At 41.5% G+C, this 17,860-nt stretch overlaps 3 protein-coding genes across 3 annotated transcripts in view; 2 read left to right on the top strand and 1 right to left on the bottom strand.

Moving 5' to 3' along the window:
• On the top strand, positions 1-17,082 carry SLC30A6 (solute carrier family 30 member 6). The gene is made up of 14 exons (XM_081188124.1): positions 1-145; positions 1,406-1,492; positions 2,483-2,567; positions 4,880-4,922; positions 5,276-5,341; positions 5,848-5,928; positions 6,538-6,573; positions 7,431-7,525; positions 8,858-8,906; positions 10,734-10,853; positions 10,944-11,046; positions 12,310-12,357; positions 12,958-13,026; positions 13,184-17,082. The coding sequence occupies exons 1-14, from the start codon at positions 143-145 to the stop codon at positions 13,682-13,684; spliced, it is 1,386 nt and encodes a 461-aa protein (XP_081044250.1). The 5' UTR covers positions 1-142; the 3' UTR covers positions 13,685-17,082.
• LOC308583798 (uncharacterized protein) overlaps positions 1-17,860 on the top strand; it is a 133,794-nt gene that overhangs the window by 107,012 nt on the left and 8,922 nt on the right. The gene's annotated exons all lie outside the window — the stretch shown is intronic.
• QPCT (glutaminyl-peptide cyclotransferase) overlaps positions 15,852-17,860 on the bottom strand; it is an 18,234-nt gene continuing 16,225 nt past the window's right edge. Inside the window, exon 7 of the mRNA XM_081188139.1 lies at positions 15,852-17,818. Coding sequence (XP_081044265.1) covers positions 17,673-17,818 — 146 coding nt within the window. The 3' untranslated portion in view covers positions 15,852-17,672. The remainder of the gene's footprint in view (positions 17,819-17,860) is intronic.

Here is a 17,860-nt window from a genome sequence, read left to right on the forward strand (position 1 = left end):
GGCGAAGGCCTCTCGTCAGTTCCTGCTCCTATGCTGGGCTCGGCCAATTACACGCCGGCTCCTTCGGCTCCCGCCTCGTCTCTATGGTGACAGGAGGAGCCAGCCTTTTCCGGCCCCTTTGGGGAGCCACTTGTTCCTCAACATGGTGAGTTGCCTTCTGTTTTCACCTCGAAGCGGGGCGCTGGGGTGGAGAGGAGGGACGAGGGACGACAGTTGAGGCCTCGGACTCAGCTGGCGCGGGGAGAGCCAACGCGCACGCGCAGCTCGGGGGTGCGGCGCGAGGACCTCTCAGAACCCCGGTTCTGGCTTGCCAGTTCTTAAGGCTTGGCTTCCTTTCATTGGGTAGCTGCGGAGGTTGACGTCACTTTTCAGAGGTCAGGCTCTCTGCGCCTCGTCATGGCACCGTGACGCAGCTTCTTCACAAGAGGCAGCGCGGTGTAGTGGTTACGGAGTAAGGCATAGGAGGTTGCCAGCTTTCGAACCGGGCCCTGCAGCTGTTCCCTTAGCAGCAGTTCGAACTGCAACCATTAGCAAGTTGGTTGTGTGTTTAAGCCCCTGCCCTATAAAAAGGTTCTCCTCCTCTTGCGGACTGACTTGATAAGTTGTTTGAAAAGCAGGGTATAAAAAATTAGCAACAGTTTAATGCAGCGGTTCCCAACCTTTTTTGGGCCATGCCCCACCTAAGCATTACTAAAATCCTGACACCCCCCCTTGTGACATATAATTCTTATTATTCAAAAAGTGAACTCCTATTCATGTGGAGGAAGCCTAAAAGGCCATTAACTGTTAATAACTCATTCTCGAATTGCCCCCCTCTTAAAAATCAAATTGTACCCCACATTGGGAACCACGGGTTTAATGTGTATCAGATTTCTACAAAGAGACCCTAGCCTGGACTTGAGGGGACAATCTTGACAAGGATGCCTGAGTTCAAACTCCTTTTGAGCCACAGAGTTCGGTGGTAGGCCCCTGAGCAACTAACCATCTGTTAAGCTAACCAAATCTATAGAGATGTAGTGGAGATAAAACCACCTCAAAATTATTAGAGGCCAAATGGGTTAGAAATGTGATAAATGAAAAAAACCCCAAACAAACAATTGGTGCAGGATGCTGTGATAATGAGAGCTTCACTTACTGCATTCCTGCCTGTTATATGGCTCTTAAGGGCACAGGAGCTTTTCCAACCCAGGCTTGGCCCTGCTTGCCAGGGTTAACTGTATTTATTCTTATCTCCTAAGTAAGTGTTACTTTGCAACAGTGTGTAACATTGGTGAAACAACTTTCCTTATAATAAAGGGCAGCGTTCAGAAATGAAGCTCATTTTAGGGAATGTGATTGAAGAAATGGAAAGTTTCAGTAATTAAGAGATTGACAACGATTTGTGCTATTGCTTTTTTATTTGCAGGGGACAATACACTTATTTCGCAAATCACAGAGGTCTCTACTTGGCAAGTTAACACAGGAATTTAGATCAGTAGCTGCTGACCGAAGGGTAAAGTTTTCTTTTACAGTACAGACACTAAAACTCTAGTTACATGTCTTTTCAGGGAAATATACCTCTTTGCTTGCTGTAATAGAAACTTGATTCCAATAAATATTTGTTTTTCATTAGAATATATTACATTAATGAATGATTTTGGAAGGGGGCAGACTGCCAGGTTGTTTCAGACAATGTTTATTCTGCAGTTGCCTGTCTTTATTTACTCCTGTTTGATTTTAATTTGTTGTGTGATTTTGTACTACTTTCTGAACTGGTGAGAGTCTCCTTGCAGTCTGTGATTTTATGAAGTTAGGGATGAACACACAGGCTGTATACTCCTCCCTCGCCCATCTCCTCCTCCTCTCCTGGTTTATTTTCATGGCTAGTTAGCCCGAGTTCCCCAGTTTGGTAATTCTGTCTTAATGTAAGCTAGGATCTTTGCTCTGAAAGTGGCATGCCAGAGGAGGGAGGAGCACACTTCATAAATTGTTTTTGAGGCTTTGAATGACTATTTGAATGCAGTCTAGATACACCAGATGTTGCTGAACTACAGCTCCCATCAGCCCCAACAAGCATGGGCACTGGCCAAGGATAATAGGAGCTGTAGTTTAGCAACAGCTGGAGAGCCAAAGGTTCCTCACATGTGGTCTAGACTAGCAGTGGTTCACAATTAGCACAGTACTGTGGACCCCCTGTTTGTCAAAATCCAAGTGATGGAAACCCTACTTTTGAAATTTTTGATATCTCTATGGTACTTTTTGTGAATGGTGCCAAAGACCCCCTGGGTGGGTTACAAGTGGACCACCAATTGGGAACCGCTGTTCTAGAGCATGCTTCGCTGCTGTCTCTTGAGATCAGCAAGACTGTTAAAGCTAATGGTGGCGTAAAATGCTCATTCAAAATTGTGTGAGTGTGTTGCAGGATTGTAAGGTTTTCTTATGACAAATAAGCTTTATTGCAATTCCCTTGTTAAATAGTCACTTTAACTATTGTCATTTACAGTCATGGAAGATCTTGTTGTTTGGTGCGATAAACATAGTATGTACTGGCTTCCTCCTTATGTGGTGCAGTTCAACAAACAGCATAGGTATGTTTATGTTATTGCATTTAAATGCTTCTGCATAGCAAACTGATAATAGTATTAATATAAAGAAGCAGAATCCTCTATGTATAACAGAATTAAGCAGTCTATATTATAATTAGAAAATTTGTAGATCTGTGAGCATCTTGTGATACCTAACTGTGTCTATCTTGTACTTCTTCCAAAATGTATTTTAAATGGTCTGAGCATTCTTCTTGTTCCTCCCCTGGAGTATTCTTGAGGCAGGGCCTATTAAGAATAATCCTACAGTCTGTAAGCCTTTGTCTGGATTTGCAATTTATTGCCAGGTCTGTACCAGATGAATGCCCCTTGATCACACTGGCACTGTTAGTTCTTAAAGTACTTAGAAATCTGTGGAGCTAGCTACTTCTGTGCCTTTAATACTGGTCAGATTTCCCCACATTGCAAATATGCATGGATCACGGATATAATGACTGCTTCTTGTGAGTGGAGCTGATCATGACCCTGTGCACTTTTTTGCCTTGGTTGTCATTTTTTTTCTTGCTTAGGTTTTGCAAAAGCATGCCCTTCTTGGGTTATATGGCTTATGCAGTTATGTAGAGATTTTTTTTATTTTTTTTTTAAAGTTAAATCTGTGGCTCTGGTGAGTGGGTAAGATAATTCTGACATGTCTAGTGCTCCTTTGCACCTAGTGCCTTCCTTGTTTCCTGGCAACCAGACCCCTCATATTGCTCGAGGCCAGGGATGGGGAACCAGTGGCCTTTCAGATGCTGGTAGACTAAAATGCTTGTGGGCCTGGGCCACGCTTTTTTGAGGCTGATGGGAGCTCAGTGATACAGCAGGTGCTTTGCATGCAAAAGGCTCCAGCTTCAAACAGAGAGACTCATGTCTGAAACCTTGGAGAGCTACTGCCCATCAGTGAAGATGGACCAATGGTCCAGAGAAGCGGACACGGAGCAATGGATCCAAACTACAAGAAAGAAGATTCCACCTAAACATTAGGAAGAACTTCCTGACAGTAAGAGCTGTTCGACAGTGGAATTTGCTGCCAAGGAGTGTGGTGGAGTCTCCTACTTTGGAGGTCTTTAAGCAGAGGCTTGACAACCATATGTCAGGAGTGCTCTGATGGTGTTTCCTGCTTGGCAGGGGGTTGGACTCGATGGCCCTTGTGGTCTCTTCCAACTCTATGATTCTATGATTCTATGACTTTGTATGAGGCAGCTTTGTCCCTAACATGTGGAGGGCTAGAGGTTCCCTATCCATGCTCTAGGCATTGACTTGAAGGACAGGAGTGGAGTAGATCAGGTTTCCCTGAACTTTATGGGTCTAGGAGCACATCTGAAAATTTAAGAAACTGTTGTGAGCACTAGGGCTAGGTGATATATTAATATATCGTCCAAAACTGATTTGAAGTCCATATTGTGATATTGGTTTCATAATTTTTGACATGGCCTACCAATATATTGTGAATCATGATGTGTGAATGTGCTGTGCAAAAATCACAATGCTTCTCTCAGTTCCTGCAGTCCCTGTTAACTCTGGCAGCTCAGCTCTTCCCTACTTCCTGCAGGGGGCAGCAGATCACAAGAGCAGACGCTGGCAGAAATCACGATGTGAGAAAAACTGTGAAGCCAGCCAATACCTCTACATTGCTCCATCCTTATTCCAGACATTGTGATATATCAGTATATCACAGTGTTTAGCTGGTGATGGTGTTGAAAACCAGATATCACCCATCCCTAGTGGGCACCACGATACAGCCATTTCATAGATGAAAAACGTGATACTCAGAACATCCCTAAACATGCAGACTCTGGAAAAAGAACAGGCAAAACAAGAAAGAGGAACCCTGCCCAAATAGGTATCCCCTCCCACCAAACAATCTCCACAAATTAAAATCAGACATTAAAAAAATGAGCAATTTTTCTGAGGGCACTATGGTGCCCATGGGCTTTTCATTGAGACTCCAGGAGCAGCTGCTTACAGCTTCAGCTGCTGTTTGTCTTCCAGCTGCAGTGGAGCAATCCCAGAATCGTAGCACTTATAATTCCCTTGAGCTGTCTTGCAACCCACGGCTTGACTATTCAGCATATGAGCATAAAGCATAGGCAACCAGCAGTCATGATGCAATATTTGGAGGGCCACAGTTTCCCCACCACTATTGTAAAATGTGTCTTGTATCTTTAGAAGACATGGGTGTATGTAGGTAATGGTACAAAGCGTTTAATCCTTGAAAGGAATATTTTGCAGGCAGGAGAACTTGAAGCTTCTTTACTGTGTATTCATTCTTTATTGTGTATTTATGTGTAAGTAAAGTATAAATCTTCTTTCCACAGCTTTAACTGCATATACCTACCTAACTATCTTTGATCTTTTCAGGTATGTTTTACTTTTAAAAAATCCTCATCTCATTTTGTAACACTTCCATATAATGTATGTGACGTTTTCTTTCTACTATTATCTAAAGCCAGTGTTAGTCATACCCATGGTAGACCCATGGAAATTAATGGGCACGACTGATCAGGTCCATCCATTTCAGTGGGTCTAATCCAAGCACAATGTACCAGGAACTAAGACCCGTTGAACATAATGGAGATTATTGCTTTGTCTTTCTGTATGCAGTTGCACTGCCAGAGCAAGTTTATTTCAATCAGTTAATGAATTATTGGAAACTGAGTTTTTAATAGCTAGATTTTGCTTATTTGAATTTCCATTGTTTTCTTTTAATATAGTTTAATAACATGCTTGATAAGTTATTGGGTCATGATGAAGAAGCCCAGCCCAGCTTATTCATTTGGGTAAGTGATATGCTGATATTTCATGTCTCCTGAAAATATTTGTTCTAAAGTATGTGATAAACATGTAAGGGGTTTTTAAATTAAAAAATGTATCAAAGTCTGTCTATGAAAATGTGCAAAACTTGCACAATTGGCCATATTTATATAAAGAAGTTTGGGACTTGCATGCAAAAATGGTATTGTGTGTAAGATTTCATTCTAGCCTTGTTTTTGCCTGATACCAACATATATATTCGCTTCAGATGCGAGACCTTTAATGCAGGGATTGCCAACTTTTCACCTATAGGTCAGATCAGCGTCTGCCCTGCACCATTTTATTTGGTCCCGGAAGGCCTTACACCATTTTAACCAATCTATGAGAAAATAGTTTCCTCACAGTTTATTGTACAGGACAAATAATTTAGCTTTGCAGGCAAGTCCCTCTGAATGTGCTGAGAGTTTTCTTCCTGATCGGAATACTTGTCTGCTCATATTGATTTTAAAATGTTTGACCTCTCACATTTCAGGTTTGAGAGATTTGAAGTTCTAGCAGTATTTGCTTCCACGGTTCTAGCACAACTTGGGGCGCTCTTTATACTCAAAGAAAGGTAGGAATATTGCTTGCACTTATGACTGATATGTAACAAGAGGAACTAAATAATGCTAGAAGTCAATTTTAATTTTTGACACAATAGTCCTCAGCTTGCTGCTTTGTACTGGTGTACATACATCTGATGTGTGACTAAGGCTGTAGTCCTTTGGTCCTTGGGATTTTGTGAATCTCCCTCTCCATAGGCAGAGAAAGGGGTGCATTCTTGGAGAGGGAGGTCCAACCATGGGGGCCTCCCTGCAGCACCAAAATCCAATGGCAGAGAAGGGCTCTTGGGACAGATTGGGGAAGGCATTGGATCTGCTCGGTCCAAAACCCTCCTAGTCCTCTAACCTTGTCCTGGAATGAGGCAAGGTGGAAGTTGGGGGGGGGGAGTGAACAGGCCCTGGGGCTGGTATATGCATTTTTGTGTGTGTGTTATTTAAAAGGAGAACCTCCAAAGGGGGGCAGAAACGAAAGATGGGCAGTCCCTCATCTTCTACCCTGCTGGCATGAGCCCAGAGGGATTTGGATCCACTTTGCCTCCTGTTCCACCAGTAGGATTGCTTTGTTACAAACGTTTTGAAAGAACAGTTAACTGTAAAACTATTATTATTGTGTCTTGTAGTGCTGAACGATTTCTGGAACAACCAGAGATTCACACGTAAGTGCTTTTAATATGCAAAAGTATTGAATTAAATATTACAGGGATAAAGGGGCATGGCTAATACAGTGTTAATTCTCCACATTACTACATTGTTAAACGCAGAACAATAAAGTTTACGCTGACATGATATTGAGGCCATTGGCAAAATTCCTTTTGAATTTAATGTCTCTCAATTGTATTTGTAGTTATAAATTAACTCTCATAGTTGTGGGGCAAGATATTTAAAAAAAAGATTTTTATGTGTTTGCTGCTGAGGATGTAACACTCATAGATAAATATTGTAGAGCAGAACTGTAATTCTACTGTATACGTTGGAATAAGATTAAAGAAATAAATTTTCTATTTCAATAAAAGCTGATTAAAAAAGGACCCTTGACCATTAGGTCCAGTTGTGGCCGACTCTGGGGTTGCGGCGCTCATCTCGCTTTATTGGCCGAGGGAGCCAGCATACAGCTTCCGGGTCATGTGGCCAGCATGACTAAGCTGCTTCTGGCAAACCAGAGCAGTGCACGGAAACGCCGTGTACCTTCCCGCCGGAGTGGTACCTATTTATCTACTTGCACTTTGACGTGCTTTTGAACTGCTAGGTTGGCAGGAGCAGGGACCGAGCAACGGGAGCTCACCCCGTCACGGGGATTCGAACCGCCAACCTTCTGATCGGCAAGCCCTAGGCTCTGTGGTTTAACCCACAGCGCCACCCGCGTCCCTTAAAAAAGGCTGATTAATGTAGCTAAATGAAGAAGAAAAATGGGATGATAAACAGGTTAGTAAATAAAAAAAACTGGCTAAGGTAACTAGTACTTGGTGGAATATTATGACAGTCAATGGCATTAAAATTGATTTCTTCTTTTTAGGGGTCGATTGTTGGTTGGTACCTTTGTGGCACTCTCCTTCAACCTGTTTACAATGCTTTCTATTAGGAATAAACCTTTTGCTTATGTCTCTGAAGGTACGTAATGAATACATGTGTTAAATCTAAAATGAGTGAATGTCCATGGATTATGGATTTGGAGATATGACTTACTTACAAAAAAACAATATTACTTTCTGGCTAGCCACTATTTTTGACTGCCACCAAGCCCCTCCTCTCCCCCAAATCTTGTATGCCTAGAGGGCCTGGGATAAATGGGTGGTGTTTTCTCATTTGCAGTGGAGAAGAAACATTCTCTCCAAATTGTACTGCCAATGACAACTCTTTGCTGAGTGATGCTACTTGCCAGAGAGCCTGGGGCAATTCTTCCTGACAAATGTACTTGTGGATGCCTCTGAGTAACAGTTGTTTACATCTAGATGATGCTTTATCTAAAAAACAGTTATGGAAGGTGTGTAAATATTAATTTGATGAGGCTTGCTTATGCACATGCCAGAGGCTGATTGAGGACAGAGCCCTCCGCACAGGTCGCTGAGCCAAGGGGGCACCTTTCTGCCTCCTCAAAGCCTAGTAAGGACCTGATTTGGGAAGAAAGTCTGAGGGCTCTGACAGGGTCCTAGAGTCCTCCCACCTCCTTTCCAAAGTCTAGTTAGCACTTACCCAGCTTTGAGAAGGAGTCGTAAGGACTCTAGGACCCTTTCAGAACCTTCGTTCCTCTTTCCCAAAGCCCAGCACCTCCCTTACCTGGCTTTGGGAAGGTCGCAGGAGGGCTGCGGGGAGGGCAGCAAATTTTGGCCTAGCACATGGCGCCATATTATCAAGGTTTACACCTGCACATGCCTTTTTTCAAAACGTTTTAAATGTCAATGAGCTTAAGTGTTCAGTTTCAGATATATATTAGTCAAGCTATAGTATTTTTGTCTGATCTTTTTATTCACTGGACTTTGGTTACTGGGGGAAATGTTTTATTGGATTTTCTCTTTTGGGGGGGTATAGGGTGATTTTAACTTTTGCATTGCTCATTTCATCATTTTGCATTTTTTATTTCTGTAAGGCATGTTGGATTTCCTATAAAGGTAGCCTAGAAATATTTTAAAATACTGTTTTAAGAAACACCTGCCACTGAACCCTGACTCACACCTGTGCAAACTAGTCTTGTATATTGTTCTTACAATATCAGAATACTATTATTAAAGTAATGATGCTAAAAGAGCACTGTAGCTATGCTGGCACAATAAGTGAGTTGACCTGGAACAATAAAACATACATCCAGACCTATTATTTTCCTGCAGGCCTGACATAGAATTGCACTTGTAGTTTTCAAAAATACATTTCTGTGTGTTTTAGTGACTGACATGCTATCATAAGTGTTATAGTAATAATATTTGCTATGGTGGGGGGTTTTTTTAGCCGCAAGTACAAGTTGGCTTCAGGAACATGTTGCAGATCTAAGTAGGAGGTAAGTTAAACGGATGACATGGTAACAGAATCATGGAACCTTCGAATTATACAGTTGGAAGGGATCCTGAGGATCATTTAGTCCAACTCCCTACTGTGCAGGAATCTCAGCTAAAGCATCCATGACAGTTGGCCATCCAGCCTCTGCTTAAAAACCGCCAAGGAAGGAGAGTCCACTATCTTCCAAGGGAGACTGTTCCACTGTCGAACAGCTGTTGCTGTCAGAAAGTGCTTCCTAATGTTTAGTCAGAATCTCCTTTCTTGTAACTTGAATCCAGTGGTTGAAATCCAACCATCTAGACAGGAGAAGAGCTTCCTCCATCTTCCATGTAACAGCTCTTTAAATATTTGAAGATTGCTATCATATCTCATCTCAGTCTCTTCTTATCCAAGCTAAACATACCCACCTCCCTCAACTGTTTCTCATAAGGCTTAGTTTCCAGACTCTTGATCATCTTGGTCGCCCACCTCTGTACACGTTCCAGCTTGTCAATATCCTTCTTAAATTGTGGGGCCCAGAACTGGACACAGTACTCCATGTGTGATCTGCCCAAGGCAGAATAGAGTGGTAATTTTACTTTCCTTGATCTGGACCCTATATTTCCATTGATGCAGCCTAGAACAGCATTGCCTTTTTTCTTTTCTTTTTTTGCTGCTGCAAAAATAAGACGTTACAGATCAGCAGCTGGCAGCCCTTGGACTAAATCTTCCCATGCCTGTTGCCAGTGAATGGCAAGATTTATATAGAAGGAATAGTGGGTTTGGCCATGGGCCTTGCTGGTCATGCAGTTTGACAAGACCAAGGACTGCCTCTGACCTGCATTCTCTTCCCCCTACTAAAATGGCCTCCCTGTAAGATGAGTTACTGAGCAGAGATAAACAGAATTTAGAAGACAAGGTACATAGTTCCTGCATTTTCCCAAAGTATTCAATTGTGCTGGTCTGTGTTTGCTCTCAGTTGGCGTAATGGTTTAGAAACCTGACATCCTTGCTAAACCAACTATCCTATGCTTCCATCTGGTCTTGGGAAAAGTCCTGGAAAATGTTTATAGAAAATGTCACAATAATATGAAAGTGTTTTGAATTTGCTAGGTTGATATTTGATGGCATCTGTCTCTGCTCTGGTTAACATCTTGAAACACCTCCCTCTTTATGAGTGAGAGTAGGATCAAGCAGAATTTGAATTCCCCAATAACCTTTGTACCCTGCCCGTCATCAGATCATATGGTGGCTGGTGATGGCCTTCATGTTAAGTTTCTTAAAATACATATATGAAAAAGCAAGATGATTCCCCATGTCCACTTTCGCATAAAAAGCTGCCTTATACCAAGTCAGACTATTTCTCTGCCTAATCCATTCTGTCAACAGTTGATTAGCAGCAGCTTTCCAGGATTTCAGGCAGAATTCTGTTTCCCAGCATGTGCCACCTGATCCTCTTAACTGACAAATGATGCCAGGGATTGAATTGAGAGCCATCTGAATGCAAAGTGTGCGCTCTGCCACTAAATAAATAAGTTATAGTTGGGGGAGGCCATCATGTCATTTCAATAGCTAAAACCTTTTATGAAACTGGGCACCATCAGAGCTGGGAGGAAATATGTGTAACTAAAATTGAAGAGCATTTTCCTTGATTTTATTTCAGCATTTAGGTATGCTTCTGTCCCTTGTATCATTTCCCTCAGCAATAAGGCTCACACCTGGGTCAGGTAGAGTTCCCTGTCTGCAGAGGGCTGCCATAAGAGCCATCACTGTACCTATAAATTGCGTGGGTTGCTGTTTAACTGGATTGATCCACTATTGATCCATCTTATTCCTCGCTTTCTTTTAGTTTGTGTGGGATCATTCCTGGGTTGAGCAGCATCTTTCTTCCACGCATGAACCCTTTCATCTTGATTGACCTTGCGGGGGCTTTAGCTCTTTGCATTACATACATGCTAATCGAAATTAAGTAAGTACTCATGAATTTAATGAAGACATTCATAGATACCGAAGGCTGAAAAACAGGTGTGCCCGCTAATGTTTCCCTTGTTTCTTTCAGTAATTATTTTGCAGTAGATACTGCCTCTGCTCTAGCCATTGCCTTGATGACGTTTGGTACCATGTATCCCATGAGTGTCTACAGTGGGAAAGTATTGCTTCAGGTGAGCCAATGAAAGAAGTGACTTTGTGATAGCGTCTTTCAGTGTAGCCAAGATTAGCATCACCCATTTAATTTAAAAAACACACACGCAGCCTCTCATTTTATGAAATGTTAAAAAATGTTCCATATTACACCTGATATGCAGGATTTTCAACAGCTGCCTATATGATACTGGACCCAATTTAAGATGCTGTTGTTGGTATATAAAGCCTAGAATGACTTGGAACGTGGATAACTGATGGAGCACCTCTCCCCATATCAACCAGCCTATACTTTGAGATAGTTGAGGGGGCCTCCTTCATGGTTACAGTGCTGAGTGCGCTCTGCCATGCTGGGATGCAAGACAAGCACTTCTTGGTCATTGTGCCACAACTCTAGAATTCCATCCCCCTGGGATTGTGGCTGGCATAATCACTAGTGGCTTCCCACCATATAGTTAAAAACAGAGCTTTTCTAGGTCTTTAGAGGATCTGATTAGTTTGTTCTGAACTTGAGTGCTCTACTGTTGTAATCTTTTATTTGTTTTACTTGAATTTTGTCTTCATGATTGTATTTTTTAAGACTGTGGGGTAGCGTTATGGGACCATCTGCTGGAAAGCAGTCTCCAAATTTTACAAGTAAATAAATGTAAATTTTAAAATATTTCATTGAATTGTAAACAAAGCCCTACATTGGCAGAAAAAGGCCTGGTGAGAACTGAGCATGCGCAAGGCCCCCAACAACCACAGAATGAAGCATGTCAGTCAGGAAAGAAAACCTGGAGGCGTGGGTAGGGAGGGTTACGGAATGGAGTATCCTGGGAGGAGAACACGGCTAGTTTGCTAGAACCTTGAGCAAGAACGCGCCTATTAAGAGGTGAAAGCACAGTGTCATTTTGTAGAGTCCCACTTAGAGTCCTTAGTGCATCCTCAGCAGAAGCTGCTTTCTGGGTGTCGGGGATCTGCTATGCTAACTCCCTGGCATGTGGGCTGCTATTCCTTAACAGAGTGGGAGGTGGCGGGGAGGTCAGTGTGCCGCAAACACACTGGTGGGGCCAAATCTAGTGGTGTTCTTGGTGCATCTACATTATGCCAACTTTCCTTCCCCCTCACCCCCTTCCCTTCTGTTAAGCAGCTGTAGCCATCTGCCAGGAAGCTGGCATAGCAGCTCCACTCCATATAGTGAGCCACTTTTATTGTCTTTATATTGTCGAGTCATTTAAGAACTTAGGGAAAAAAACCTCTTTGGCAGTTTTTAAAAGTAATAATATCTTTTGTTTTTTCAGACAACGCCACCTCATGTGATTGGACAGCTTGATAAACTTATAAGAGAAGTAAGTTAGTTTAAAATATTACATTGGTATACAGTGGCCAGGGCCACCCTTGCCCCAGAGCATGCACAATATATATATATTATGGGTTGTGTAGCCAAGGGAGAGGAGGCAATATTTCCTTATTTTCTAATACTGGTGTTTCAGTTTTCAGTATCAATGAAATATTGTGCTTTTTGTAGGAGTTTGGTAAACAGCATCTCCCATTAATTTTTGCAATGATGCCTTTGTTCACATTTTTAGTTTGGATACTATAGAAGCTAAAGATACACATTTATTTTTTTTAAAAAAAGAACATTGTTAATACTTTACTAATAAATTAATATATAAATATAGAATGTTCAGATCAGTCTTATGAGATGTATCTGATGCTGTCTTGTGTTCCAAGTGGAGTAGCCTTTTGAAGAATGCAGTTGGTAGAAGTATAAATAGGCTTACATCTTGATCTTTTGCATGTTTACATAGAAAACACATTGATTTCAAGGAGGATGGACTCCAAGTGAGCTTTTCTATTAACATAACCCATGGGGCTTTATGAATAAGCTGTCAGAAACATTAGCATTTTAATACTAATATTGTGATTCATTGTGTGTCTTCAATTAGGTTTCTACATTGGATGGTGTCTTAGAAGTACGAAACGAGCATTTTTGGACATTGGGATTTGGTTCTCTGGTATGTATCCCCCCACCTGACTTTATTTTATTTTATTTTTTCAAAACAAAGCATGCCACTCTTTTTAATAACATCACTCGAAGATTGTTTTTCTCCTGCACAGTTTATATGCTTCAAGTGCAGGGGAGCGATGAGCTTATTCTTCTTTGCTTTCTAGGCTGGATCAGTACACGTGAGAATTCGAAGAGATGCTAATGAACAAATGGTACTTGCTCACGTGACCAATCGGTTGTATACGCTAGTGTCTACGTTGACTGTTCAGATTTTCAAAGATGACTGGATTAGGCCAGCCTTGACCTCTGGAACTATTGCAAACAATATGCTGAATCTTTCAGATCATCACATCATTCCAATGCCACCTCTAAAAATGGCAGAAAACTCTAACGTAGCTACATCTACTCCAGCTAAAGCAAGTAGTCCACCTCCAGAATTCTCCTTTAACACACCAGGCAAAAATATGAATCCAGTCATTCTCGTGAATACTCAGACAAGGCCCTACAGACTAGGCTTCAACCGTGGAACTGTACCTTACAGCAGTGTCTTCACACAAGGATTTGGAGTCCCAGGAATAGGGGCAACCCAGGGATTCAGGACTGGTTTAATAAATGCTCCCCACAGATATGGAACTGGCACTCAAGGTCAGCCCAGGCCCCAATAAACTATTTTCCATATTTATTGTTTGATTATTTTTTAAATCTATTTTATTGCTCACTTTTTTCTACAAGACTATTCATATTTTTTAGATGGACCAGGATCAAATATTTCCAATCATGAAAATGTGCTTTTGGTGTTTCATTTACTATCTCTGACTGTAAAAGTTGCAGCTATGCAAGCGGTGAGCTTATTCATGTTTTATTTTTGCTTTGTAAATGATTACAGTACAATATATCAAGGAACTTCAGAAGATAACAAATTTGGCCAGAAGTGAGGTTCTATATCGTTTTCTTGATGGTGATGAAGAGTGTTTCCAATTACCAAATTTCTCCAAAACTTCTTTGCCTATGATGTAATCATACAATCATTTTTAAAAGTTACATTTTCCTTAATTGGAAAGGTGTGTGTCATATATAAATGACCACTTGGAGGTCCAACAGACCCACTTCAAATCTTATTTGACATTAAGAGATGCTTATCTAAATAAATACTTTATATTGCTGCCAGGTTCACAAGAGTTATCAACTCTCCTATGGTGTTAACTATCACAGATTCGTTTTTATTTCTGTCATCTGTGTTTGACAGTGTGCTGGGAAATCTTAGGGTGGTCCTTTTAAACTATTGTTAATCCTCTTTGAAGAGTTCAGAGTAGTGGCATGGTATGTGGAATGAATGCTTTGGCTAACCTAGTAGCATTTTTTTATTTATGGAAACACTGATTTTAAAACTTCTTTCCAGCTGCTTTTTAAAAAGTGATGGTACCTCTCTGCATGAAGGTAAGCAAGGTGCTTAAATGTATAGTATAGCAACAGGCCAGTCACTCCGTTTTTTGTTAGCAGTTTCAACTAGCATGGTCAGTAACTGATTTGAGTGCATATTTTAATGTTTTGCTAATAAGTATTGTGATACTTTTTCCTTCATTCTGTTGCCAGTGAAAATTTGTATACCACCTGCCTACATTATATACTGTACCTAGTTTTCCTTCAGTAAGTCCTTACCTACAAGGGAACATGATTTAGATTAGTTGGTGACCAGCATCAACTTTACTTTTCTACCATGGAAAACCACAAAGTGTGGCTGCCTCTCTCCTCCGCCCTGCTCTCCAAAACAGTCACACTAACAGCATGCATGGAACCAGGTTGCTGCAGCAGGCATGTGGACTCTCCCACCTTCTTCCTACCTCCAGGTTTCTCTCCACAACTAAAGGCAGCCATTTACATTCCTACCCTCTCCTGTTTGTGATTGAGAGGACCCTTCTGCAAGGAGGATGTGGGGGGTGGTGATTTGATTTCAGGATTTGACTTTTCCACCTTCCCTTTCCCAAATGCCTTGCTGGACAGAGATACCTTTCCTTTTCTAGCATGTCCACTGCTGGGTGTCTGGTTATTTTGATTGTGAGATATATCCATTTATTGCTAAAAGGACACATGATGTTCTTTGAGGCAGGACAACCGTACCAGAGCCATTTCAGGTTTTCCAAGTCACTCTCCTTGATGTGGAAGAAGTTTATGTGCCCTCTTCCACCCAGCTCAAAGAGGCGTGTGTCATTGGGTGTGGGTAGAATTTAAAACAGGGCTGAATCCAATGTTGTTGCTCTACATGTGCAGCAGATTTCCATGTGCCCAGTGGAACTTCCTCTCTAAGCCTCAAGATCAGCTGCAAAGGGATAGGGATCCTTCTGGAGCAGATTTGGGGGTGTTGGGTTCTGTGGGGGAGGAGAGGAAATGGAAGTTGTGTTGTATGAGTGGAACTCCCTTTGGTATAGCCCATACATTCCTTTGGGCTGTTTGTATTCTGCTAAGCCACAGAAGTTGTCCAGTAAAATCAATTACAGTCATACCTCGGGTTGAATGTGCTTCAGGTTGAGCGCTTTCAGGTTGCGCTCTGTGGCAACCCGGAAGTAACAGAGCACGTTAATTCTGGGTTTTGCCGCTCGTGCATGCGCAGACACTCAAAATGACATCACATGCATGCGCAGAAGAGGCAAAACGCGACCTGTGCACGTGCAGACGCGCCATCGCGTCTTCCATTCAGGATGTGAATGGGGCTCTGGAACAGATCCCATTCGCATCCCGAGGTACCACTTTATCTTACTCATTTTGTATATCTTGGCCCTTCAGACCAACATAACTCTGGAGAACTAAGTGTGAGGGAGAAAATAGGCTCCAACAGACTTAACAAGTGTTTATTTTATTATACAGTGCCAATATACAAGGCACTCGCTTATCCAAATGTAAACACAAAGAATGGTGCTCTGTTTTTAAAGACTACATCCAGGTCATTACGTATTCAAGAATTAGATACAAATCAGACTTAGGACTTTTATTTCAGAATAACTCAGTAGTGTAAACGTTAGATCACCTATCCAAAGTGGAAAATTTACCAATAGCCATAAGGTAATGCTGTTAATCCTGCATGCCTGGTACATGGTTGAAGGTTTAAACATTCTTTCTAACAAATGCATTCCCAAGTTTGGGGTATAATGAAAGATAATGGTTATAGGGTGTTGGATTGTGACATGTGAGACTAGAGTTAAACTCAACACTCAGCTGTAAAGCTCCCTGGGTGACCTTGGTCCAGTCATGATCTTTTGACTTCACCTATCTCACCAGTTTGTTGTGAGGATAAAGTGTCTCATCTCGTTCTCCTTTGAGGGATACACGTGTACGCAATAAATTCCCACCACTACCATATACTAAAGCCCATAGTTACAACTATTTAGAAGGATATAATTCTACAGACCATGCTTGTGTAATTGAGGTATTGGAGCTCAAATGTATTTGCAGACATCCTGCCATAGCAACAAAGCTCACAGTTGCAGCATTATGTTCCCACACAGGCCCAAACTCTGAAGGGAGGTGGTCGGGAATAAGCAAAGTGGAGGGAGGCAGTGAATTGTAGTGGTGGAAATGTTCTGTGTGTTCATGTACAGGGAAGAGGGACAGGAACTGGGAATTGACCAAACACATCAGAGGATGATTTTTTAGCTGTAGTGGCAAAACTATTCCGTTACAATTAAAGCAAGGTTCTGAGATTGAACTGTACAATGAAATCTGCAAGATACTACCACTGATGTGCATTGTGTGTGTATTTAAAAGGATCTAAAAATGCAGCCTGAAAATGTGTTAAATTCAGAGTCAGGGTGACTTGATATATTCAGTGGAATTTAGTTAGGCATCAAGCAGTTGCTTCATCTATGATTCACCTCTAAGTTTGAATTCCACTGTTGAATAATTGCATGTAGAGATAACACAGTAATATGGGATGACCCTTCACCTGATAAATGATCGTAGGGCTACGCAATCAGGGCATTGTGTGGTAACATTATGATTTAAGAGACCCTTATCCCCCTCCCCACCTTGTACAAAATGGTAATCCAGGCATAGGGACTCATTTTAGCCAGTTAGACTACAAGTTATGGCACAGTAAATGAACATTTATTTTTGAACCTCATACAGTGGACCACTTCATGAGATTCATCTGGACAGAAGGATATTAGAAGAAATAAGCTACAAGGATGGATTCCTCTCATCATCTATCTTCTATTCACATTTAACTGCATACCAAGTATGCATTAAATTATTATCACTTGATATTAAAGGAAATAGCACTTAATTTTTTGGAATGTTGCTGTAGCTAAAATCATGAAATACTGTACTGAATATCATTGTGTAGCATAATGAAACTAAGCCTTTTCATTTATTTCTTCTTCAATGAAAGCTGAACAGTTGTGTTTTTCCTTCTACTTGAACACAGTTTGGTATAAATGTTTATTTTCCCCACTGCCAGAATTTGGTTTACCCACAGTTGTGTGTACCACTAAACCTTAAAGAATTGCCATTCTTTCCATTTTCCTCTAGGGGGCAGAGATTAAAAACTAAGCTATTTTATTCCTATAGTCTCCAAAAGCCTGTTTTTGGAAGCAGCTAAAGAGGAAACAGTGGTAGCCTTAAAAACAGAGCAGGAGTTGTGTGGGAGCCAACAGTGTTCCATCACAGATTGAGATATTCCAGCACAAATACTTGTAGAATCTTGTTGAGGTTGTCAGTGGTTGGCTTGTCAAGATTTTCTTCATTGTCTTCCATGGTGTGCCACACTCTAGGGAAAGGAGCTGGGATCAGGTGTAGGATAGGAACCCCTGGAGGGAAGAGAACAAAGAAGATGATTCTGGAGATTACTG

This window comes from Podarcis bocagei (genome assembly GCF_964188305.1).
Source record: "Podarcis bocagei genome assembly, chromosome: 3".
NCBI classification, from domain to species: Eukaryota; Metazoa; Chordata; class Lepidosauria; order Squamata; family Lacertidae; genus Podarcis; species Podarcis bocagei.